The sequence below is a fragment of the Engystomops pustulosus genome, chromosome 5 (genome assembly GCF_040894005.1).
Source record: "Engystomops pustulosus chromosome 5, aEngPut4.maternal, whole genome shotgun sequence".
Lineage (NCBI taxonomy): Eukaryota > Metazoa > Chordata > Amphibia > Anura > Leptodactylidae > Engystomops > Engystomops pustulosus.
The window spans coordinates 187,992,551-188,019,360 of NC_092415.1; the positions used below are offsets into that span (position 1 = coordinate 187,992,551).

At 43.2% G+C, this 26,810-nt stretch overlaps 1 protein-coding gene across 2 annotated transcripts in view; it reads right to left on the reverse strand.

Annotated features, from left to right (window-relative positions):
* The window catches only part of JCAD (junctional cadherin 5 associated), a 63,394-nt gene that overhangs the window by 14,642 nt on the left and 21,942 nt on the right, over positions 1–26,810 (reverse strand). For both annotated transcript variants that reach the window (XM_072154075.1, XM_072154076.1), the window contains exons 2-3: positions 17,016–17,075; positions 5,240–5,586 (exon numbers count right to left, since the gene is read on the reverse strand). In XM_072154075.1, the coding sequence (XP_072010176.1) occupies positions 5,240–5,523 (284 nt within the window). In that variant the 5' untranslated portion in view covers positions 5,524–5,586; positions 17,016–17,075. The remainder of the gene's footprint in view (positions 1–5,239; positions 5,587–17,015; positions 17,076–26,810) is intronic.

Here is a 26,810-nt window from a genome sequence, read left to right on the forward strand (position 1 = left end):
CTACCACCTGTCTTTAGGGAAAATGAGGTCCCTGGTGACAGGTTCCTTTAAAGAGAACCTGTCACCACATTTTCACATATACAGCTTGTGACTGTTTCATATAGAGCCCTATTAATTGGCAGACACCCTTCTGTTAGCTAAAAATTGTTTCCCTTACATCCACATAAATCAACTTTATATTACATTCCCAAGGCTTGTTCTGCTCGGTCGACCCATACCATCTACTCCATCCCATTCCTCTTCTCAGCTTGTCATGTTAGCCTCCTAACATTAGCAAGCTGTGCACCATACATACATCTGATCACATGAAATCACAGCAAACTTCATGAATTTCTACTTCTCCCCAACCTCCAGGGAAGTTTGCTGTGATTTCATGTGATCAGATACATACATGGGACGGATGTCATCCTGGTCACAAGTGCCCAATGATGTAACAGAGCTCTCCATACAGCACAATATCATAGCATGTCAAACAAGAACAAGAAGGGAGGGCACTGCAAGTAACTCATGAATATGCAAAGCTTCATTATACTCAATAATGCAGTGATGGCAAACCTTTTAGACACCGAGTGCCCAAACTACATTCAAAATCCACATATTTTTCGCAAAGTGCTGATGCAACAATTTAAACAGTAACTTATTACTCCCTGCTCTTTCACATGTTTAAATTTTATAGGCACCTGAGGACACCAATGAAGTAGAAAGAAGGAGAAAAAGCTTTGGTTATCATTGTAGCTCCCTTCTAGGGTCCTGGGCTGCCTTAGACTTCAGGAGGCCTTGAGTCCTGTCTGGTGCACTCTGCGGTGGGGTGATGGCGCGGGTGCCCATAGAGAGGGCTCTGAGTGCCACCTCTGGCACCCGTGCCATAGGTTCGCCACCACTGAAATAGTGTCACTGGACTCACCTCAGGTGACTTGCATATAGGTTTACAAACTGATTTTTTTAAAAGGACTATGCTTTCAATCATTTTAATCAAGTACAGGTGGTCCTCTACTTAAGAACACCTGTCTAACAGATGACTCCTAGTTACAAATGTCCCTCTGGATGTTGGTAATTACTGTACTATAGTCCCTGGCTACAATAAACAGCTGTAATTAAGCTTTATTGTTAATCCTAGTTCTGATGACAATCCAACATTTTCAAAATTCAATTGTCACAAAGACCAAAAAAATTCTGTCTGGAGCTACAATTATAAAATATACAGTTCCGACTTACATACAAACTCAACTTAAGAACAAACCTGCCTGTTATTTTAGGTGGGTTAATTTGCATGACAGGTTCTCTTTAAGTCGGGCCTAAAAGTTCCAATACAAAGAGGTTATTATAATCGCTTACTTGTCATGGATAATATAAAACATACCATATTACAAGGTAAAAGTTCTGTTTTAGATATAACAGATTATGAACCTTCAGCTCCATATATACTAGAAGACCATTACCATACATGGATTTATGGCTCCGTATATCATACACTTTACAGCCTCTCTCATACTGGTTACCCCAGCATAGAGCTGGAAATGTCAAACACAAACCCATCAACTTTACTAATCCATAAAATTTTGCACTTACTCGCAGGACGAGAAAAATTTGAGCTGGAATGATAATTTTTTACATGCGGAGTGTGAATAAAAGAGTAAAATTGGTAAAATTCTAATAATATATTGGGGCAGATTTACTTACCCGGTCCCTTCGCGATCCAGCGGCGCGTTCTCTGCGGTGGATTCGGGTCCGGCCGAAGTTTATTAAGGTAGTTCCTCCAACATCCACCAGGGGGCGCTGCTGCGCTGAAGAGCATCGGAACGCACTGGAATACACCGAGCCGGGCCGAGTGAAGGTAAGTGGAATTTTCGCAACACATTTTTTTCTTTAAATGCAGCGTTTTTCCCGAATCCGTCGGGTTTTCGTTCGGCCACGCCCCCCGATTTCTGTTGCATGCCTGCCAGCGCCGATGCGCCACAATCTGATCGTGTGCATCAAAATCCCGGGGCAATTCAGGGGAAATCGACGCAAATCGGAAATATTTGGGTAACACGTCGGGAAAATGCGAATCAGGCCCTTAGTAAATGACCCCCACTGTGTGGAATAGTAAAGGGATTGTCTGAATTCTGTTTGGCCCGGCAGTTAAGTCGTAGATACATATAGAATTCTGAGCTGTAATACCAGGCAAAACCATATGACAAGAGGGGGCACTGTTATTGCAAATGTATCAAAACAGATCTGTCACTGCCTCTGACGAGTCTGATTTAATACATTTTTCTATTCCTCATAAGACGTGCTGTTGTAATGTGCTGCTCCTCTGTGTTTCCTTCTAGAAATATTTAAATAAAGTGACTAATTCCCTATCCACAAAATAGGGGATAAGTTACGGATAGCGGAGGGTCTGACCACTGCCAACGCAGAACAGGGGACCAAAAGTCTCCTCTAAACATTCATGATCAACACTTTCTTCATTTCTATGAGCCGCCGGACGGGGACCTCGTGCAGCCCCACAGAAGTGAATGTCCCTGCAGGTGCCGCGTACATCCCTGCTAATCATTAGGAGTTCCAGATGTCAGACCCCCAACTATCTGTAACGTACCCCCTATTCTTTGGATAGGGGAAAGGTTTTATTTTTGTGGAGCAATTCCTTTAAAAAAGAAATGGTCCAATCACAAGATATTCCCTGTCCATAGGGTATATAGGTTACCCGGCGTATCGGTGGGGGTCCCAGTGGTGGGACCCCCATGGATCACAAGAAAACAGTCCTTTGTACCCCATATAAATAAACGACTGCTGCTCCATTCAATGTCTATGGCACTGGCAGAAGTACAGGATAGTCTAGACTAGTTGCTCTATTCATTTGGGGGTCACCCCCTTTAAAGGGAACTTTTATCAGGTTTTAGCTATTAAAGGGGTTGTCTTGAATCTTAAAAAAAAAATTAATATATGGCTGAGAAGGAGCTCTGGTTCTGACTAATTCATCACATCTGTTACAGTATAGTTTCAGTATCTAGCAGGTGGGTGACAGTAGTCGGGACAGGAGCCCAGGGTGACAGTGGTCGATGGTTCAATGGGAGAACAGGAGCCCCGGAGGAGGTGAGTATGAGTAGGTTTGCATACCGCTCTCACTGTCTAGCCATGAGTGTGGAGAAGCCTGAATATTGAAAACCTGATGACAGGTTCCCTTTAAGGCTACATACACACTGATGTCGGAGGCTATGTTAGGAGCCTCTGTCCCCAATGGTGGCAGTGTAAGCCTAACCTTGGTAAAAAGAGATCAGTGGTGTAGTGGGAAGTGGCGGGAGAGGTACAGCAGATATTCAGCAGGTTATGACTCCTTTTGAGGTCATGTGGCTGCAACTCCTTTCACTGACCACATGCCTCATGTCTTCTATAATAGCAGATATCTGGCATCATTAGAGAAATAAGAAGCGCGGGCCACCTGGATAGGACGGGCAGGACGTGCTCTCACATCCATTTGTCCGCGGCTGTTTACATCCTGTCATTTTCCGGTGTTTGTTTTTTGTTTTTGTTTTTTTAGAAAAGGTGCGTTATAATATCACCAGAAAGTCATTGTAGATGCTATCATACACGCAACAACATGTTTAGGTCATACAATAGTCCTACACGCTCTAAAGAAGACTTACACATGGAAACAATGTAACATTTGGTGTTTATAATTTAAAAAAAAAACTATATATTAAAAAGTATCATTGTAGCTATTATAGGGAATGGCTCCATCTCATGGAAGGCTGGAAATAAGTATATGTAGTTTATCTCTCATATATAATTGTCTATCTATTTACTGTTTCTATTATCTATCTATCTACATTAACAGTATATATCCATCTTTAATTATAATATCTATCTCATATGTATCTTTTATCTATCTCATGTCTATCAATCTATTATCTATCCGAATATCTCATATCTATCTATCTATCCATCAATTTATTATCTATATACAGTATCAATATATAACCATCTCATATCTATTTATACATCTAAAAAGTAGAAGATCCAGAGCAGCACAGCTAGCGGTGGGTGCAGAAGCCGGTGATCCCTTAGCCAGGGTCTCCAATATCTATCTATCTATCTATCTATCTATCTATCTATCTATCTATCTTTAATATCTAATTGTCTTTCTGTCTACTGTATCAATATATATCTATCTATATACAGTATCATATACAACCATCTCATATCTATATATCTATACATCTATCATCTACGTATCTAAATATCTCATATCTATCTATCCATCAATCGATTATCTATCTATATGCAGTATCAATATATAACCATCTCAGATCTATTTATACATCTAGCATCTATGTATCTATATATCTCATATCTTTCTCCATTAACAGTATATATCCATCTTTTATCATCATATCTATCTCATATGTATATTTTATCTATCTAATGTCAATCAATCTCATACCTTCTATCTATCTATCTATCTATCTATCTATCTATCTATCTATCTATCTCATATCTATCTATCTATCTATCTATCTATCTCATATCTATCTATCTATCTATCTCATATCTATCTATCTATCTCATATCTATCTATCTATCTATCTCATATCTATCTATCTATCTATCTATCTATCTATCTATCTATCTATCTATCTATCTCTCATATCTAATTGTCTATCTATCTACTGTATTAATATATAACCATCTCCTATCTATCTATAAATCTATCATCTACGTATCTAAATATCTCATATCTAACATCTATCTGTCTCATATCTATTTATCTATCTATTTCATATCTATCTATTATCTATCTGCCCTTTTGGACTGACTTGAGAAATAAAAGGTGAGCTGACAAGATACAATACTATAATCTCCCGTCCATGTAGTGTGCGGTGACCTGTTGCCTGGGACAGAAGCAGGTGGTTTCCCCGGATGTGTACACACGGAGAGTCCATGTACTACACACATGGTAACACATTGGACTAAACCCATAAAATCAACAAGAACTAGAACTGACAATAACTGAGATAACTACATGACCAGATTTTCCTCTTCTTTGTCTTTTATGTACTTATTTTATTCCAAAGAATATATTATCCGTAACGTAAGTCCTGGCATACAAATGAGCAGAACAATAAAGCCCTGTATGGTTTAATATGCAGAATCACGATGCAGCTTTGCTATAAATAGGGCAAACTATAGGAATAGCCAGAAATATGACAACAATGCAGAATAGAGGAAAAGCGTAACACATGGGGGATGGGATACCTACCCGGGGTCTGTGGTTTGGGTGCTCCTGGGATGTCCCGCAGAAGTAATCTGCCTTCTGTTATTTACACACACCTTCTCGTGGTCATTGCAGAGACCCTTGGTTGGAGCGGGGGTCACGGTGTGGGTGTCCGCTAGGTCTGGGGGGTATCCGTTCACCAGGACACTGCCGGGCTTGGTGTCGGCGGCTTCGTGTTGGTAGCCGTCAGTCCTGTGCGGATATGCGGAAAGCGTGCTCTTGGACACTCTGTACCCATGAGAAACTAGGAGGTCCTCTACGCTGAACATGCTGCGCTTCCTGGAGGAACAGCTATGCCGGGGCAAACCTTCCTTTCAAAGGGTCTTTCATCACTGGAAGGAAGAAGAGTAAAATAAATATCACTCAGCAGCACGTGCTCCGCGACGCTTCAGGAATCCTGGCTTTTTTCATGACATACTTTGTTTAGTTACCTAATGGTAAATTATGTGCAGATGCTCTGATGAGTAATGGAAGGATCCTGCCAAGATAAGAAACTTGGATGTAGCAGCCGGAGAAGAAGGGGGATGAGATTCGGCTGCTGACTCTGCTTATTTTAGAAGGTGCCTCGGAATCAGGAAACAGTTTAGGAAATGGTAAACATTTACAGGAGTCAAAAAAAGGCTGAGACACGACACGGACGGGTTCACTGATACCGAAAAGAGAGTATAACATAAAAGGGACTCAGCCACTAGATTTTACCCCATTAAACTACTACCGTACTCATACTCTACTCAGGTATGAAAAGTCCTTTCTAGAATCCCCTCTTTGATGTAAAATCTCATCCGTTTACCTGTAAAAAAAAGTTCCTCCAATGTCATGTGACAATGAGCAGAGAAGAGTCAGATTTGTCTGAGATAAGTCAAGTTTAGAGGCTGTACGGGGAGTGTCACTTCAGACGCACCTGTATTCTGGTCTGTAGTACCTAGAAACATGCTGCTGGGGTCATATTAATGATAAGAACTATCGTAATTATAAAGATATTAAAGATATAGGCAGTTAAAGGAAATGTACCATCAAACTCAAGCATGATAAATTAGGGACATTTACTCATAGATCCAGGCACTGTGACTGTGGTATTGTTCTTATAATTGTTATCCATGGTCTCCTTCTCTCACCTATTAAAATTATGCTAATGAGGCACAAGTGCTACCAGTGTTACCAGAACCCCTCTGTGCTGCAGCTTCACCGGCTGCTCTCCGATGTGTGAGATTACATCAGGCAGAGGGAAACTGACGTTTCCAGCCAACTGAATCAATGAATGGGAACTGAGCTGTAGTACCCCAACTTGGCCACTAGACACAGAGTGGAGCTGTTCTTCTAGAGAGCAAGAATGAGCTGATTGGTGGGGACCATGGGGGTGCTGAATAACCCATCCTATGGAAAAGTCCTATATACAGTATATATATATATATTACCATTAAATAAAGAATACAATGAACGGGACACAATACAAATGACTTGAATGTTGACGTCTTCACAGACCCAAGGCCACGCGTGACACCAGCGATTGTCTTCCCAGCGCTCGGAGCCTGGGAATGCATTGCCAGTATTAGGCTGTGTGAACATAATGTACAAGGGAAAAAACCCAGCAATCTGGCCGCTCTACAGTAATGAATACACAACCCATTGTTTTCACATTAATTTGCCAAGTTTTCGCTGTGACTGATTTCATATTTTAAGGCCAAAGACATATAAACATTTTTTCTGAATATTTACCTTCATGGGGTCATGGAGACAGTAATTCTATACAGTACTTGCTCTTTTCTAAAGGGAATTTCATTATTTTGACCATACAAAGCTGCAGACTTTGGGGGTCATTTACTAAGGGGCCGAATTGCGTTTTACCGGCGGGTTACGCAAATTTTTCCGTTTTGCGCCGATTTTCCCTGTGGCCACTCGAAAACCCTGACGGTTTCGGAAAAAACGCAGCATTTAAAAAAAGAAAAGTGTCGCGGGACACGCGCTTACCTTCACCCGGCAATGGATTGGGAACTCCGGCAGGCCTCGGGAAACTTCAGCGCAGCAGCGACACCTGGTGGATGTCGGAGGAACTGCCTTAGTGAATCGCCGGAAGAGCCGAATCCACCGCAGAGAACGCGCCGCTGGATCGCGAATGGACCGGGTAAGTAAATCTGCCCCAGTGTGTCCCTGAAAATCTGAATTATCTTTGCTTGTGTTCTTAGCAGCAGCAGGACTGTGAAAATTTAATTTATATTCCAGAATTGTAGCTGCACTTGGTGCACTGGTGTGTCCGATCTCTTCACAGAACACAGAATAGCCCTTCCCAAGGCTTCTAATTAGATATTACAACAGAGGGGTGGAGCTTTGCAGAAGTACTGCAAAGAGAGATCTCCCCAATGTTCAAGAGGGCTTGCAGTCCAGCTCCAATCCTGGAATATGCAATTTCCACAATCCTGCAATTCTAAACAACACAAACAATGGAATCATTATACAGATATCTATAATGATCAAAACTGATGACAGATTTTACTTATAGGAATGTTCAAGATAAAGATATTGAAGACCTACCCTAAGTGTATCTCCTGTTTTATCAGATTGAAGGGTCTCAACATCCAAAGCCTCCAAAGATTAGCTCAGCTCTCTGTGTAGTGGCTAATCTGCAGTAACCTGATCTGACCACTACACAAATAATGGAGCTGTTTGCTTACTTTTCTATTCCTCTATGGAGGAGCTGAGTGTTGGACCCCCATCAATTTGGTATTTAGTGGTTAAATTATTAATAGTTTGGAAATCCCTTTAAGTCTTTTAAATAACAAGATGCTTTAGGTGAGGAAAACACTAAGACTTTGGTAACAACATTTTCCTATTTTAACTAAGTAACAGATGCAATCCCCAGGAGTGCACCAGGCTACATGCAACTCACTGTGTTCCCGCTACAATCAGTAGGAACTCTCCTGCTGTTTTGTCTTCTGTCTATTAGTCTATTTGGGTCGGATGATTTGCAGCCATATCCATTAGGGGACAATTCCTAAAGGGTTAGTGTCTCTTTAACGAAAATCTAGCAAGACACCAGGACTGTGGTAATCTTCTTATATTTGTTATCCATGGCCTCCTTCCTTCTAACATCAACTTTTATAATTATGCTAATGAACCCGAAGGGCTGTATGGGGTGTTTCCAGAGACCCTACCTTTGTAGGTTCACAGGCTGTTACAATGAGCAGAGCAGATATTCCCCAGCACTTTCTGCTGCTGCTAGATTACACATGCAGAGAGAGGGAGGAGGGAGAGAGCAGGGGGTAGGTTGAGGCATGTTCTGCTCATTGTAACAGCCTGTGAATCTGCAGCACTGAGGGGCTCTGGTAAAATGGATTTTGATGGTAGATTTTCTTTAAATATTTCTGAATTGCTGTAGAATTGCTGGAGTCAGCTACAATCATTTAATTCCAGTTATCCTTGTATAGTTCTAATCTTTGTTACAAGCCCAGTTTCCTTCTTAATAGTTTGCCTTTGAGAACACTGCTACATATAAGTACGCACAATACTAGAGGACGTCTTGTGAAAAGGATGTGGCTTCAGGAGAAATTGTCCATTAGTTACACCCAAAAATATGCAAATGTGCCAAAAAGTAAACAAACAAATAGTAGATGCCCCTTACCCCACACGTTTTCACTTTAATGACCTATTTATGTGTTTTGTTTTCAAGGTCTTCTACATGCCATAACTTTTTTTTATTTTTCTGTTTCAATATCTGTGTGGGGTCTTGTTTTTTCTTGGACAAATTGTAGTTTGTAATAACACTTTTTGCACAGTAGATTTAATTATTAGTACGCATTTATTGTGCAACATTATTAACAGATTAACTTTTTGATCTGGGTCAATAAGAATCCAGCATGGAAAGATGCTACAGGTGGACATGTGGTCCTTCAATGATCCCCCAGAATTATGTGTTATGTTATGCCATCAGCAGCTGACAATTGATGCTGCATGGGTGTGTGTTGGACCGCAGTATCTGAAAGAGTTAAACATCCATTATCTGAGCTTTTCCAGTCCTGGGTGTCTGTGCTGGAACTGCAGGACACAATGGGGCTCATTTACTAAGGGTTGCTGTTTTTTTTCCAGAAATTAATAGAGAAAGTGATAATAGTAATAGTAAGAAAGTTAACTGTAATATACTTCATTAAGAAAAACTGTTTCTTTCTCCTGTAGTGAGCAGTAGATCTGAAAGCCTCTGTGGTCCGTCCACTTCAGATAAGGAGACTAATGATTAACTCTTTCCATAGCTGGACAATACTTTCCTTGATAAATCACCTCTCTGTGGAGATTACAATATCCAGGGACTGTAAGGAGTAAAGTCATTAGATACTTTATCAGGTTCCCTTATCTCTCAGCTGTCAGTGGATAAAGGACAGAAAACTGATTTACACAAACTGATTAATTGACACCTGCCACCAGGATGAAGGATTGTAAGCCAAGCACACTGACATACTGGTCTGTGCCTCCTCTGGCAGGATCTGCTCTTCTTTTAGCTCTTTATGCCCTGGCTTTAACAATTATGCAAATAAGCCTGAGGGACTCCAGTTTCCATTAACATCCCCTCGAGCTCATTTGCATAATTTTAAATCATATTTTTTGTAAAAGCAAGGGTATAGGAATCTATAAGGAGAGCGGATCCTGCCAGAGGGGGCACACACCAGTATGTCAGTGTGCTTGGTTTACAATCCTTCATCCTGGTGGTAGATTTCCTTTAACAAAGAACAAAAAGGACACTGTAATAGATTTCTATAACTAAGTATATTACAAAGATTAATATTATTAGCTGCACTATTGCAATTTTTCTAACTTTGTACTAAATTTGTATAACTTTTAGACTCTTTTAGTAGATCCACCCTATTATAGTCCCCCAATCTCCTTCTTCTGCTATGTCTGCTTCCACATTTGTTTGCCCTGGCAAAATCCATAACCACACAATGAACCGGCCTCCCATGAAGTTGTACGTCTTCTCCGTACATCAGATCCATTCATCTCCATGCTCCTTACCCTCACCCATACTAAGAGCCAGTAACTCTCCATAAATGGCTATGGAAGCGATTTTTCATGTTTGAAGTTAATCCTGCGACTCACAGCTGGATTTACCACTGGCCCCTGTCCAAAGGTAAAACATACAGCCACTTGGATGTTCTCAGCTAAGAATCCCGTCTTCTGTAAAACCACACAGAAAGATACACAAACAAGGAGCCTTAATGGCTGCACCCACAAGGAGAGATACTTTGTATCCCTCCAGCCCTTCCCGAAGGAAACATAATATCCAGTGAGAGGATCATGTACAAGTGTAATGGTTTTCACATCACCATCAATCATCCATCGAGGGAAACCGTACGACCACGATCGCTTCTTAACCCTCTGGGTGCCAGCTTAGTTTCTGATCTTTGGCACCAGTGCATAAGCCTGGCATGCACTGAACTTCTGGCTGGTATAACTTGGTAAATCTTGGCAACTGTAGACAGGCCTGGGAATGGAGGCAAAGCAAAGTACTGGGATAAATGGCTATTAGCTGATATGCGACATCCAGGAGACGTCTGTATGAGGCATGACAGCTCTGTGCATGTGAATGTAATAGATGTTGACAAGTGAACTTCTACCAGCGAGGCAGGGGACGTGAGAACAGGCAGGGCAGGGGAGCTACTGCACCTGCCCAATGCTGAAAGGCTTCTCCATGATGTAGAAATAATACTAGAAATTCCATTAAAAATTACTCGAATTTACTACTCTACAATAGGGGTAGGGAGGGTTATCATCCCCTTACACCAGCTTACCCGCATAATAATGGTCAATTTGTTCTAAATTTGTTGAAAAATTAACCCAATTCCCACCTTCATTAACTTTTTTCCCAATATGGGCATATAGTGATGTAACTCCATAAGATATATCCTAATTTACACCATATTTCATTTTTGTTGCATGCACTAACCGAAGGTGGACCTCATCATAAAGTAGGGCTGCATTCACACCAGGTTTTCTTCATAAGCTGAGCGTATACGTCATGAAGGTCCCAGTGTAAACACTGAGCGTATCCATAGACATATACTGGGAGGAGGAAGTATCCTTATTTCCTCTTGTCTGTCCACTATACGCTTTATACTCTGGGAAACATAGGATGGAAAGACCCAGCAAGCTACATCTTCCCATCCTGCTCCCTATATGAAGCTTAACAGAAGCCATTAGAACATAAGGGGAAGCGATGCAACATAATGCATCCACCTCCTGGCCTCCGCTGAGTGTACACTCAGGGAAGTCCCCAGTGATGTCCCTGTCCATAAAAAGACAGTGACTTCACAGTTGTAAACACCCTGAACATTAACAGCCAATCACTGGCTGCTGGCAATGTCCACTCCTCCTCCCGCTTTCAGGGGGAAGAAGCAGGATGAAGTACCCCACTATATGTGTATACAGAGGTATACATTGTAGCCCTCCATTATAAGGACACATCAGGATTCCACTTGACGTATCCTTACAATGGGCGGTTGTGACCTAATATGAACCTAGTGTGTGATATTTGGCCAATGCAGAGGACATCAAGGCCTAGGGCTGTGGGGTCGGTAAGCCAAACCTCCGACTCTGACTCCTCCATTTCCCTAACTCTGAGTCTGACTCCCACATACATGGGGCATGCTTAAGTGATAAATTTACAGGACTAATAAGGCTTTTTATCACCATTACGATATAATAATCAATAATCACGTTATTTAGCTGAACAAAAAAAATATTTATTAGAATACAACCTTAGAACTATAACTTTAATAAATGGTAATTATGCAAAAATTATGTGGAAAAAAACTGTTTTCAACAAAAAAAAGGGCGGCTAGTGTGATGTGATGTGTTTAAGGGCATACTCCCAGAGACAGGCAAAGCTGTCAGTAGCTTATAGTCATGGAGCCCCCAGTAGCCATTAGTCACACAGTCATGGAGCCGCCAGTAGCCTATAATCATGGAGCCGCCAGTGGCCTGTAGTCGCACAGTCCCCAGTGCCCAATAGTCACAAAGCCCCCAGCAGCCAATAGTCATGGACCCCCAAGTAGCCATTAGACAGGCAGCTCCAGTAGTAAATAGTCACACAGCCTTCAGTAGCCAATAGTCCTTGACCACCCAGTAGTCGCTAGTCATGCAGCTCTAGAAGGCAATAGTCACAGAACCCCCAGTAGCCAATAGTCACATAGCCACCAGTAGCTAATAGTCCCCGAGCCCTCTATAACCAATAGTCACGCAACCCTTATCAGCCAATAGTCACAGTCCCATCAACATGGAACCTTAACAGACTGGTGCTCATTTTATATATATATATATATATATATATATATATATATATATATATATATACACAGCCCAAAGAGTGTAATACAACACTGAATTTTCATCAGACAAGGGATACATGTTTTTCAAGGTTTTTCGCTTGCGATCCCATTAGTTTTAACTAGTTTCAATCACATTAGAATAGTTTTCATAAATTGATAGGAAATTTGGAATAGTGACATATCTACTTTTCCTGATGTTCTGATCGGTCTGCAGTTTGTCAGGTTGGATTCTCTAGTACGGCATTTCTGTACTAAATGAGCCAGGACAATGCAATGTGGCCATGACAAGTCATGTATTATGCTACAAGTGAGTCACCAGGTATGAAGATGAATTATCATAAATTGAGGAAAATAATAGGTATTTTGATTAACTCATAGTATTCTGATAATCTACGAACCAGTGAGTGATACTCTTGTCTCTATTTCACAGTCACATCACTTTCTCTGTCTAGAAACTTGTCAGCAGCAAACTGCCTAGTCAGGATTGTTCTCCGGAGTCAAGGCCGTTCCTGCCTTCATACAAGGTGAACATGAAAAGGCGAGTGAACGACGTCTCCGCTGTGAAGATTTCTTACCATCACATCTTGACATTATAGTTACAGTATTTTTTTGTGGCTCTAGCTATTACAGTCATATGAGAATTATCAGGAATGTTTAATAAAGGTTTAAAAAAACTTTGTAAAAATCAATACTAGAAACTTTATAATATATCTCTACGAGACAAAAGCTTATTTCTCTAGTAAATGTACCGCAGTATGATCCATCTGGGTGCAGCTTTAGAGACACTTTCATTTAGTTTTTGAACTATGTGCCAGTGGCACATTGTAGCAAATGCCCAGAAATTATACAGCCTCAGGTTTTACAAAGATTCAAGGGTGTCATGGAGACAGATCATTGCATCCCAATGACGTCATGGTCATGGGGAGCAACGATCGAAACAAGGATGGTGGCGCCCATGTGTCCAACTTTGTTCTCATAGATGGCATACAGCTGCGAGTCTGATGGGTGTGGCCTCCTCGGCCCAGTCCAGTTGCTCCTCCCCAAGTCTTCTCACCATTCAACACTTCATGTCATGTGACCAGGGTGATGTAAGGTCCCTTACCCACTAACATTTTCAAAATCTACCCCATGTATGTATTTGACCACATTAAATCACAGCAGCCTCCATGAACTTCCAGTTCTCCCCATTCTCCAGGGAGGCTGCTGTGATCAGATTCATACACGGGGTAGATTTTGAAAACGTTAGGGGTCAAAGGACCTTAGATGACATCACCCTGTTCACGTGACATTAAGTGTCCAATGATGTACCATAGCTCTCTCAATCAATGTTCCAGCAAGGGACTGTGTAAAACATATGACATAGTATTTCCTAAAGAACTGTAAGTCAGTAGTTGAATATTGGCAGACGGTCCCTAAGTACTGGTAGCAGTGAGACCTGTCAATCATGATTAGGGAGGAAGGGAAATGCAATGAGCACTGCATATATAAAGAGTTTGTATGTTCTCGTGGGTTTGCGTGGGTTTCTTCCAGGTCCTCCGGTTTCCTCCCACACTCCAAAAACATACTGGTAGGTTGATTAGATTGTGAGCCCCAGTGGGGACAGGGATAGATTTGGCAAACTCTGTGCAGGGCAGCATAATCTGTGTGCACTATATAAATAAAGGAATTATTGTTATTTTATGCAGGACTCTATTATTATCATTGGACTCGTCAGGTGAGTTGCATATAGATTTACATACTGATTTTTTTTTAACATTGCAGCCATGGTAAGGAACAATTTATGGATAAGGGCGATGCTGTTTCATTTATTTGTAAAGCGCTGCAGAATTTGATGGGCTATATGAATAAAGATTATTATTATTAGTAATAGTTTTTTACAAAGTATTTATTTTGGGTGGGTTTTATCTAATGGCAGTTTCCTATTAAGCATAATACAGGATAGATCATATATTACCAGTGCTATACGATTGTCTAGACGTTCTGCTCTGCGGTGCCAGTGTATATTCACCATGATGCCAATCTCGGTGCCACTTTTCACGTCTCTGTTTCTAAGGCTGTCTATGTATAGTAATGGCTTTAACTCCAATTATATGTAGTTTGGAAATTTGTGACATTCAAGCCTTTAATAAAGTGAAAATCTAATTTATTTCTGTTAAACATCCCATGCATTTAGGAAAGTTTTAGGGGCTTGGCGATCTCAGGGGAGCCTTTGTTACAATGTGGTGACATCACCCCCCTAATACATGTTTCTTCCTGAGGATGCAGACTAGTCCACTTATTTCCAGGCTGTTAATATAATCAGTAGATTACACATTATCAACAAGGTAACTGAGCTCTAAACATGTTTCATTCCATTACCAAATAATTCCCTGCTTTTATATAGTGTGCTAATTGTATGCAGCATGTTATAGAACAGGAGGAGCTGAACAGATTGTACATAGTGTCCTATCTGCAGGCAGCATGTTATAGAGCAGGAGGAGCTGAAAAGATTGTACATAGTGTCCTATCTGCAGGCAGCATGTTATAGAACAGGAGGAGCTGAGCAGATTGTACATAGTGTCCTATCTGCAGGCAGCATGTTATAGAGCAGGAGGAGCTGAACAGATTGTACATAATGTCCTATCTGCAGGCAGCATGTTATATAGCAAGAGGAGATGAGTACATTGTATATAATGTGTTATCTAAAAAACAGCATGTTATACAGCAGGATGATCTGATAAGATTGTACATATAATGGGACAGATTTATCAAGTGTCTGAAAGTCAGAATATTTCTAGTTGCCCATGGCAAGCAATTACAGCTCAGCTTTCATTTTACTAAAGCTCATGAATATTTTAAAGGGGAGCTGTGATTGGTTGCCATGGGCAACTGAAAATATTCTGACTTTCAGACACTTGATAAATCTGCCCCATTGTCCTATCTGCAGGCAGCATGTTATAGAGCAGGAGGAGCTGATCAGATTCCACAACGGGCTAACTTACTAAGGGTCGCAGATTGCAGTTTCGTCTGACTGTTCACGGTTTTCGGGTTTGACAGGTATTTAACAGTTGTCTTTGCTGGCATTGTCCACACATGATCGGATTGTAGCGCAGCTGCGATGGCTTTCATGCGACAGAAATCAGGGGGCGAGTCGGCCAGAGCACGGGATTTAACTTTCCAATTGTGTCGCAAGACAATGCACTTACATGCACCGGTAAGAAGAATGTAAACTCCGGCGGACCTGAGCGGGGCAGCGACACATGCAGGATACCGGGTGCACAATCTTAGTGAATCGTGGCACAGTGCATTATAGTCGGACAATGCACTTTCTGTGAACTCTGGGAACCGGGGAAGTAAATGTGCTGTGTAATGTCCTATCTGCAGGCAGCATGTTAAAGAGCAGGAGGAGCTGATCAGATTGCACATAGTGTCCTATCTGCAGGCAGCATGTTATAAAGCAGGAGGAGCTAAGCAGATTGTACATAGTGTCCTATCTGCAGGCAGCATGTTATAGAGCAGGAGGAGCTAAGCATATTGTACATGGTGTCCTATCTGCAGGCAGCATGTTATAGAGCAGGAGGAGCTGAGCAGATTGCACATAGTGTCCTATCTGCAGGCATCATGTTATAGAGCAGGAGGAGCTGAGCAGATTGCACATGGTGTCTTATTTGCAGGCAGCATGTTATAGAGCAGGAGGAGCTGAGCAGATTGTACATAGTGTCCTATCTGCAGGCAGCATGTTATAGAGCAGGAGGAGCTGAGCAGATTGTACATAGTGTCCTATTTGCAGGCAGCATGTTATAGAGCAGGAGGAGCTGAGCAGATTCCACATGGTGTCCTATCTGCAGGCAGCATATTATAGTTCACTTACCATTTTACCACTTCACAATGGGAAGAGTACAGTGGGGGCAGGATTTAAATAAAAATTGAACGCATTGAAACAAACTAACAAAAATGGTCTTTTCTATCAAATCAACTCAGTACTGTTAAAAATGGTTTAATTCTGTTTGCATAAATTTTTAAAGGATACAGAAGTACAAATGAAAAGTAAGCAAAGCAAATAAATAACAGTAAGAGAAAGGAGAGGGGTTTCTGTCCACAAGAGCTTACAATCTAAATGGAACTGTAGAAGTGACACAATGGACACAGATGTGGCAGAGCACGACATTATTAGCATAGCAAACTACTGTATCTGTACGTGGTGCCCAATGATCCTGAGCTGTCATGCATAGGAAGCACAGAGTATTTAAAGGGCATCTACCACTAGGATGAGGGACTGTATGCAAATGAGCCTGAGGGGCTCCCGGCTCCATTAACACCTATGGAGCCTGGAGCCCCTCAGGCTCATTTGCATACAGCCCATGATCCTGGTGGTAGATGCCCTTTATAACATTGGTCATCATGTAATGCTTCATGTATCCTGAGGAGGCGCTGTAGAGGAACTGATCAGTAGAATAGGTGGAGATACTCACTGGACGGATACTATTCCTGGCTGCTGTCAGTCATCAGCGCTTCATAGGAGACGCCGTAACCTTGGAAAAAAGAACAATCGTTTTAGTATTTATAAATAGTCACCGGTATTTATTGGAGTAACTTTCTTTCCATAAATATTGTATTAAATATATTGTCTAAGCTTGGGAGCTACTGTGATTGGTTTTGTGAAGGTTTTTCTTTGTACTGAAAAAAACTTAACATCAAGTACAATAATTTTCCATTCATTTCAGGAGAAGAGTTGGAAATAAAGGGGGAGGGGATGTAGAAATAAAGGGGAGAAGCATCTCCATCTACCACCAGGATGAAAGACTGTATGCCAATGAGCCTGAAGGGCTTCATGCTCCATTAACACTTACGGAGCCTGGAGCCCTGCAGGCTCATTTGCATACAGTCTTTCATCCTGATAAACCATCCATCATGATAAACCAGGAGCACTTACTCATAGATCCAGGCACAGTGACTGTGGTAATCTTCTTATATTTGTTACCCATTGCCTCGTTCTTTCTAAAATAACTGTTAAAATTATGCTAATGAGCCACAAGGGCTCTGGGGGGCATTGCGAGAACCTTTCTGTGCTGTAGCTTCACAGGCTGTTACACTGTCTCCCCATTAATCACCTTTGCTGACTATTCCCATTGTGCAGGGCAAATACAGTGAGGCAGATTTACTCGGGCAGATTTACCCGCTCCTGTCGCGATCCAGTGGCGTGCTTTTTCAGTGGAGGATTCGGTTCTTCCGGCAATTGCGCTGAATTCCGTCGGAGTTCACTAAAGTTCACCGTCCTACCCTGGGTGCAGGTAAGCGTGTGTCAAGCGACACTTTTTTATAAAAAATACAGCGGTTTTTCCGAATCACCCCCCAATTTCCGTTGCGTGCATGCTGGCGCCGATGTGCCACAATCCGATCCATCACATCTACTGAGTATTTATGACATATCCTGGGTATAATAGGGAGCCTCAGTCCAGCCACACACCCCTCTCCACACCACTTCTAACCCAATTTTTATCGGGTTAAAGGGGCGTGGATAAGTGAGCCATCAGCTCACTGCAGGGAGCCAACTCCCATCGTTTAAATGAAAAAGTCGGCTCTTAGTTTGTGAATTTAACCATCACTAGAAGATAAAGAATTTCAACTGCCCTGGAATCCATGTCATGGCACCTCGAAGGGAAAATTAGGCCAATAAGTATAAGTGGTTATGGGTTCTAGTTAAGATTAGACGGCACCTGTGGTTAATTAGACAGATGCCTTGTCTTCTAGTATATATGTCCTTCACCTAGATCATCCAGATGTAAAGAATAGGAGCATATACTAGGCCTAGTCTGACAGACACAGCTAAAGAAAATGAATGCCACTATGGCCGTGACGTGGAGCCGAACAGGTGTTAGTTTGTGAGTAGCCCCAATTTACTAAAGTCTCCACTAGAAAACAGGAGACTACTTCTGATTTTTAGAAAAATATGCAAAGTTTTCCAGGATAGGATAAGGAAAACCACACCTGCCTTGTAAGGCAGCTCCCTTGACATCAAGTATGACCTTCAGGAAGCCTAATGACATGAGGAAGCATTAGAACCAAACCAATATATTCCCAACAGATTCCCAACTATAGACAGGGATGTTTTGACCTGATTGGGTCTCTTCAGTGCAGCATAGGGAACTGATTCGGCTGAGTGATGTCAAGGGAGCTGCCTTACAAAGTAGCTAAAAGAGGTGTGGTTTTTCTTATCCCATCCTGGATAACATATTTTCTCAGAATCCCCCTAGTGAATCATCCATGGCTATAAGACTCCACACGCCTACATGGACCTTAGTTGGCAATCTCCGTAAGGAGAACTTTTACTTTCTGATTTTTAGACCAGTTTTGACTTGGTCTAAGAGCTCATGTGTGGTGCTTGTGGAAACGGGCAAATGTTGGCCTGATCCCAGGACTGGGGGTCCCTGCATTCTATAGGATAGACGTCCTGTCTGCTGGGTGCACAGCAATGTATTACAACTTTTAGCTTGCACTGTGTACAGCCCTTGGGATATGGCCAACGTTCAGCAGTGTCCAAAGGCTGCACGCATGTGCGTGCATGAGCACTAAACCAGTCAAACTTGGTGTAAATCATGAAAAAGCGCACTTTTGGATATACTAATAATAGTAAATCAGGTGTGCAGTACGCTGGAGTGGTGGTGGTGGTGGTGGTGGGGGGGGGGGGGGGCAGTCTTAGAAAATACCACAATGTTTCTATTCACTGTAAAGTGCAGATAATGGCGAGAAACTCATACACATGCTTCATGCAAGGTCATCCAGAAACTTATACAATGCAAAGCTTAAACAAAAAAAAAACAATCCAAAAAAAGCTTCCCATGGCCTTCGGAGAGGAGGTCCACAGCTGTACAAGAAGCAGGCCTGTACCATGCTGACCTCCCACCCCATCTCATTGGAAGCGATGAGCACTTGGAAACAAGATTCCGCTCTCTTATCTTAATTGCACAACCTTGGAAACTATCTGTGCCAAAACACAAAACTGACTTCTCCTTGTCGTAAATCACATGGAGGTATGTGCGCTATTCCTCCCTGATACCAAAGGGTTGAGCACTTCCAAGAACAGCTAAGTGGGCCAAGGAGGACTTCCCTATCTGCAAGAAATGGAACTGTTTCTAGACTGTTTGGAGTATTAGAATCATAACCTGATACCAAGCGACTATGAAAGGAACCCAGACATGTAGCAGATAACTGGGACTTATTGGGAATAAGACGCTGCTATCTTATGGAGTTGATAAGCCAAGGAATGTGAATGCGTCGGAGATAAGTGAAAGACCATTCACTTACTTTCCATCCAGTCTCATTACACGCTAACATTTAATATCATTTAACATATTTTAATACCAAACTATAATATAGATTGTTAAACACGAAAAGGACAAGCTTTCTACAATGACTACAGAATTCACCTATAGGTTGAAGGATTAGCCAAAAACATTTATTACTTATCTACAGGATAGATAACTGCAGGGATCTAGCTACCTTCATCCCCCACTAATCGTGTCCTCACCTCTACGAGTCTCTATTCAGTTTCCACAAGACATAACTGAGCACCGTACTCTGATATCTCTATCACTTTCATGATAGACTGGAGGGATGTGATTGTGGGGTCCCAGAGGTCAGACCCTGTGGGTAAGTTATAAATGCTATTCTAGTTTACTAGTCATATGGATTTCTGTAACACAGGTCATCTTCCTCTCCTTGAGCTTTTATGGCAGTGATGGCGAACTTATGGCACGGGTGCCAGAGGTTGCACTCAGAGCCCTCTAAATGGGCACCCATGCCATCACCCCAGGGCAGGTCTCACCAAACAAGACTCAAGGCCTCTTGCAGTCCCAGGCAGTCCAGGACCCCAGAAGGAAGCTACAATGATAATCCAAACGTCTTCTCCTTCTTTCTACTGTATTGGTGCCCTCAGGTGCCTACACAATTTAAACCCGTGAAAGTAATAAGTTACTGCTTAAATTGTTGCATTGGCACTTTGCGAAAAATACGTGGGTTGGTTATAGTTTGGGCACTGTGTGTCTAAAAGGTTTGCCATCACTGTGTTATGGTTATGTTATGCTTGGAGGTCCTAGAGTGCACACTACAGGGTTCTGTATCATTAGTGTTCCTGCAAAGTTGTTCATTCAGTTTGTCTGTTTGATTTTTGACCTCTGACTGTTAACCATTCATCTGCCTGCTTCACCTCTTCCTTACCTGACCTTGGGTCAGGAAGTAAGAGTTCTCCATATGGAGAGTTTGCCAATTAAGGCTGCCTTATAGGCGTGTGGAGACTTATAGCCATTGATGCTCCACTAGGGGGATACTTGGAAATATGCAAATATGTTTTCCAAGGAGGGAAATGGAAGACAATCAGGCTTATTTACTAAGGGTCCATGGTCGCACTTTCCTTGGATTTCCCAATGTTTTCGGGTTTTGCACAGCTGTGATAGGTATTTAACAGGGGATTGTGGCGCACACGATCCGATTGTGGCACCGCAGCGCTGTTTTTAATGCGTCAGAAATCGGGGGGCGTGCCGTCGGATGATTCCACTGATTTGGACTGAACGCGGGATTTAACTTTCAAATTGTGTCGCAAGATCAAGAAGGTGAACTCTGTCGGACCTGAGCGGAGAAGAGACACATGCAGGATATCGGATGCACGATTTTAGTTTATCTCGGCACAGTGCATTATCGTCGGACAATGCACTTTCGGTGAACTCCTCCGGACGGATAAGTAAATGTGCCCCAATGCCTCCTTAAATGGCAAACTCTCCATATGGAGAACTCTTACTTCCTGACCCTAGTCACAAGCCTCTCAAGCCAAATCCCTACACTGTACTGAAGAGACCCAACCAGGTCTAAACAGTGTCTACAGTTGGGAGTCTGTTCCTTCTGGAAAATATACTAGTTTGGCTTAATCCCACATCATGTTATTAGACTTCTTGCTCATGCTTGGAGTAAAGGGGGCTGCCTTTCAAGGGAGCAGAAGGAGGCGTGGTTTTTAATTTACCACCTTGGACAACATATTTTGCATATTTATGCACATGACCTGACCATGGTCTGTTTCCTGACTAGTCCATTTTTGCCTCTTGATCCATTGGGGTCCGCAATTACTAAACTGAGACTGCTAGTGATAAGATACAAAGAAAAATGGGGAGGTACAGAGGAGGGAGGTGAAGATTTCCTTTAAAGAAGTAACAGAAGTCTCATGCAATTGAACTTTGATGTATGTATATGGAGATAAAATCAATATTTTAAGGAAATAAATGTTAATATTATTGAACAGTTTTATATATACCACACAAAATGTTCTATATATCACTACAGTACATAATCAGAGCACCCAGTCGGCTCATCATAGGTCTAGGTAGGTGGGAACTGCCAGAGATGAACTGATCCTTCAATTTTGTCATGAGAAAGAAAAAATGATAGGAGATCTTGAAGTGGGAGTGTCAGATCTCAACATCAATAATAATAATTCTTTATTTATATAGCGCACACAGATTACGCAGCGCTGCACTGAGTTTTCCAAATCAGTCCCTGTCCCCAAAGGGGCTCACAATCTAATCAACCTTCCAGTATGATTTGGAGTGTGGGAGGAAACCGGAGAACCCGGAGGTAACCCATGCAAAAACAAAAAGAACATACAAACTCTTTTCAGATGTTGATCCTGGGACTTGAACCCATGTCCCCAGCGCTGCAATATTCAATGTCCTCATCTCTACTGATGACTAAGGATTCAGAAATCAATATGTAAAGTGGAAGCTGAAATTTAACAATTCATTCTTCATTGGGACGTCCTGTTTTCACATACACATCTATATTATGTATCAAAAATCCATATACAACATAAGAAACGTCAATGTTTGATTTTGAGAGCAAACTCAAATATAGTCTTGGATTCCTCTTTCTCTCTACCAGGGGCGGACTGGCCATAAGACCCACTGGGAGAAATCGATTGGTTTAGGGCCGGTCCGGGGCCGGTCCTGTACTGGTGGGGCCGGTAAAAAATAAAATCACATAAAAACTCACCTTTCCGACGCCCCGACGCTGCGCCCCTGCTTGATCCAGTCCGGCCGCGGTGAGAGCTCCGTACGGGCCGGCGTCGCACAGACCATGACGTCGGCAAGCGTCTGACGTCATGGTCTGTGCGACGCCGGCCCGTACGGAGCACTCCCCGCGGCAGCACTGGATCAAGCAGGGGCACAGCGTCGGAAAGGTGAGTTTCATGTGTTTTTATTTTTATGTGCTGGGCTGGCTGCATACACCGGGGCAGGGGCTGGCAGGCTGTATACACCGGCGGGGCAGGGGCTGGCAGGCTGTATACACCGGCGGGGCAGGGGCTGGCAGGCTGTATACACCGGCGGGGCAGGGTCTGGCAGGCTGTATACACCGGGGCAGGGACTGGCAGGCTGTATACACCGGGGCAGGGGCTGGCAGGCTGTATACACCGGGGCAGGGGCTGGCAGGCTGTATACACCGGGGCAGAGAGCTGGCAGGCTGTATACACCGGGGCAGGGGCTGGCAGGCTGTATACACCGGGGCAGAGGGCTGGCAGGCTGTATACACCGGGGCAGAGGGCTGGCAGGCTGTATACACCGGGGCAGAGGGCTGGCAGGCTGTATACACCGGGGCAGGGGCTGGCAGGCTGTATACACCGGCGGGGCAGGGGCTGGCAGGCTGTATACACCGGGGCAGGGGCTGGCAGGCTGTATACACCGGGGCAGGGGCTGGCAGGCTGTATACACCGGGGCAGGGGCTGGCAGGCTGTATACACCGGGGCAGAGGGCTGGCAGGCTGTATACACCGGGGCAGGGGCTGGCAGGCTGTATACACCGGCGGGGCAGGGGCTGGCAGGCTGTATACACCGGGGCAGGGGCTGGCAGGCTGTATACACTGGGGCAGGGGCTGGCAGGCTGTATACACTGGGGCAGGGGCTGGCAGGCTGTATACACCGGTGCAGGGGCTGGCAGGCTGTATACACCGGGGCAGGGGCTGGCAGGCTGTATACACCGGGGCAGAGGGCTGGCAGGCTGTATACACCGGGGCAGGGGCTGGCAGGCTGTATACACCGGGGCAGGGGCTGGCAGGCTGTATACACCGGCGGGGCAGGGGCTGGCAGGCTGTATACACCGGCGCAGGGGCTGGAAGGCTGTATACACCGGCGGGGCAGGGGCTGGCAGGCTGTATGCACCGGCGGGGCAGGGGCTGGCAGGCTGTATACACCGGCGCAGGGGCTGGCAGGCTGTATACACCGGCGGGGCAGGGGCTGGCAGGCTGTATACACCGGTGGGGCAGGGGCTGGCAGGCTGTATACACCGGCGGGGCAGGGGCTGGCAGGCTGTATACACCGGGGCAGGGGCTGGCAGGCTGTATACACCGGGGCAGGGGCTGGCAGGCTGTATACACTGGGGCAGGGGCTGGCAGGCTGTATACACCGAGGCAGGGGCTGGCAGGCTGTATACACCGGCGGGGCAGGGGCTGGTAGGCTGTATACACTGGGGCAGGGGCTGGCAGGCTGTATACACCGGGGCAGGAGCTGGCAGGCTGTATACACCGAGGCAGGGGCTGGCAGGCTGTATACACCGGCGGGGCAGGGGCTGGTAGGCTGTATACACTGAGGCAGGGGCTGGCAGGCTGTATACACCGGGGCAGGAGCTGGCAGGCTGTATACACCGAGGCAGGGGCTGGCAGGCTGTATACACCGAGGCAGGGGCTGGCAGGCTGTATACACCGGCGGGGCAGGGGCTGGTAGGCTGTATACACTGGGGCAGGGGCTGGCAGGCTGTATACACCGGGGCAGGAACTGGCAGGCTGTATACACCGAGGCAGGGGCTGGCAGGCTGTATACACCGGCGGGGCAGGGGCTGGTAGGCTGTATACACTGGGGCAGGGGCTGGCAGGCTGTATACACCGGGGCAGGGGCTGGCAGGCTGTATACACCGAGGCAGGGGCTGGCAGGCTGTATACACTGAGGCAGGGGCTGGCAGGCTGTATACACCGAGGCAGGGTCTGGCAGGCTGTATACACCGGGGCAGGAGCTGTCTGGCTATACATAGGGGGCAGTATTATAGTAGTTATAGCAGAGAAACTTGTAAGGAAAAGGTAGGGAATCCAGCATCCATACAAGTTGATTCACGTGTAGACAATTATTTAAACATCTTCAAAAGTTTCATCTTCATTTTTCTAAAAAAATCTTCATATAATGCAGTGACATGGACACAAAGCAAAAAAACTGTGAAAAAAACAAAAAAGAGGTTGCAGCGGTAACGCGTTTCGGACTCTTACATGTTAGTGCTTAGTCATACCTAAGATGGTATGACTAAGTCCGAAACCCGTTACCACTGCAACTTATTTTTAGTTTTTTGTATTTTTCACTGTTTTTTTGCTTTGTGTCCATTTCACTGCTTTATATGAAGATTTTTTAGAAAAATGAAGATTAAACTTTTGAAGATGTTTCAATAATTGTCTACACGTTAATCAAATTGTATGGATGCTGGATTCCCTACCTTTTCCTTACAAGTTTCTCTGCTGCCATTATATACCATTTTGGACTTCCGGACCATTGGTTTTTGGGATTATTCCAGGCACCTGGCCAAAATCGTTGTGAAAGAAGCGCAGTCGACAAGGGGTGAGCCGTTTCCATTTTTTTCTTCCCATTTTTTGGGCTTTGTTACTGATATCATAGGAGGCAGTATTATAGTAGTTATATTCTTGTACATAGGGGGCAGTATTATAGTAGTTATATTCTTAGGGGGCAGTATTATAGTAGTTATATTCCTGTACATATGGGGCAGTATTATAGTAGTTATATTCTTAGGGGGCAGTATTATAGTAGTTATATTCTTGTACATAGGGACCATTATTATAGTAGTTATATTCCTGTACATATGGGGCAGTATTATAGTAGTTATATTCTTGTACATAGGGGGCAGTATTATAGTAGTTATAGTCTTGTACATAGGGACCAGTATTATAGTAGTTATATTCCTGTACATATGGGGCAGTATTATAGTAGTTATATTCTTGTACATATGGGGCAGTATTATAGTAGTTATATTCCTGTACATATGGGGCAGTATTATAGTAGTTATATTCTTGTACATAGGGGGCAGTATTATAGTAGTTATATTCATAGGGGGCAGTATTATAGTAGTTATATTCTTGTACATATGGGGCAGTATTATAGTAGTTATATTCCTGTACATATGGGGCAGTATTATAGTAGTTATATTCTTGTACATAGGGGGCAGTATTATAGTAGTTATATTCATAGGGGGCAGTATTATAGTAGTTATATTCTTGTACATAGGAGGCAGTATTATAGTAGTTATATTCTTGTTCATAGGGGGCAGTATTATAGTAGTTATATTCCTGTACATTGGGGGCAGTATTATAGTAGTTATTTTCTTGTACATAGGGGCAGTATTATAGTAGTTATATTCTTGTACATAGGAGGCAATATTATAGTAGTTATATTCTTGTACATAGGGGGCAGTATTATAGTAGTTATATTCCTGTACATAGGGGGCAGTATTATAGTAGTTATATTCTTGTACATAGGGGGCAGTATTATAGTAGTTATATTCCTGTACATTGGGGGCAGTATTATAGTAGTTATTTTCTTGTACATAGGGGGCAGTATTATAGTAGTTATATTCCTGTACATAGGGAGCAGTATTATAGTAGTTATATTCCTGTACATAGGGGGCAGTGTTATAGTAGTTATATTCTTGTACATAGGGGGCAGTATTATAGTAGTTATATTCTTGTACATAGGGGGCAGTATTATAGTAGTTATATTCTTGTACATAGGGGGCAGTATTACAATATACTTTACTTAGGGGTAGTATTATAGTAGTTACATTCTTGTTTATCAGAGAAGGTATTGTAGTATGTTTTTAGTGTACATATATGGCAGTATTAAGCTGTGTGCTCTTAAAATAGAAGTGTTATTCCTTTACAAGGAGTCTCTTTCTCTGCGGTGTACATGTTGATTTAGACCATCTATAAACAGTTTTAATGGAGTTTAGTAACTCCACCCACATCACAAGCCCACGCCTACTTGTTTTGACCCCGCCCACAGAATGGGGCCACTTTTACGTTTTTTTCCAGGGCCACTTTAAATTCTCAGTCCGCCCCTGCTCACTACAAAATGTTTTTATTACAATAATTTCAAAAATTAGAATTTTTTCGTAATCTATATATTTTTTTTTTTCATTTTAATGAATTGAGCAGACAAGTTTTATTGAAAATGAAATAAC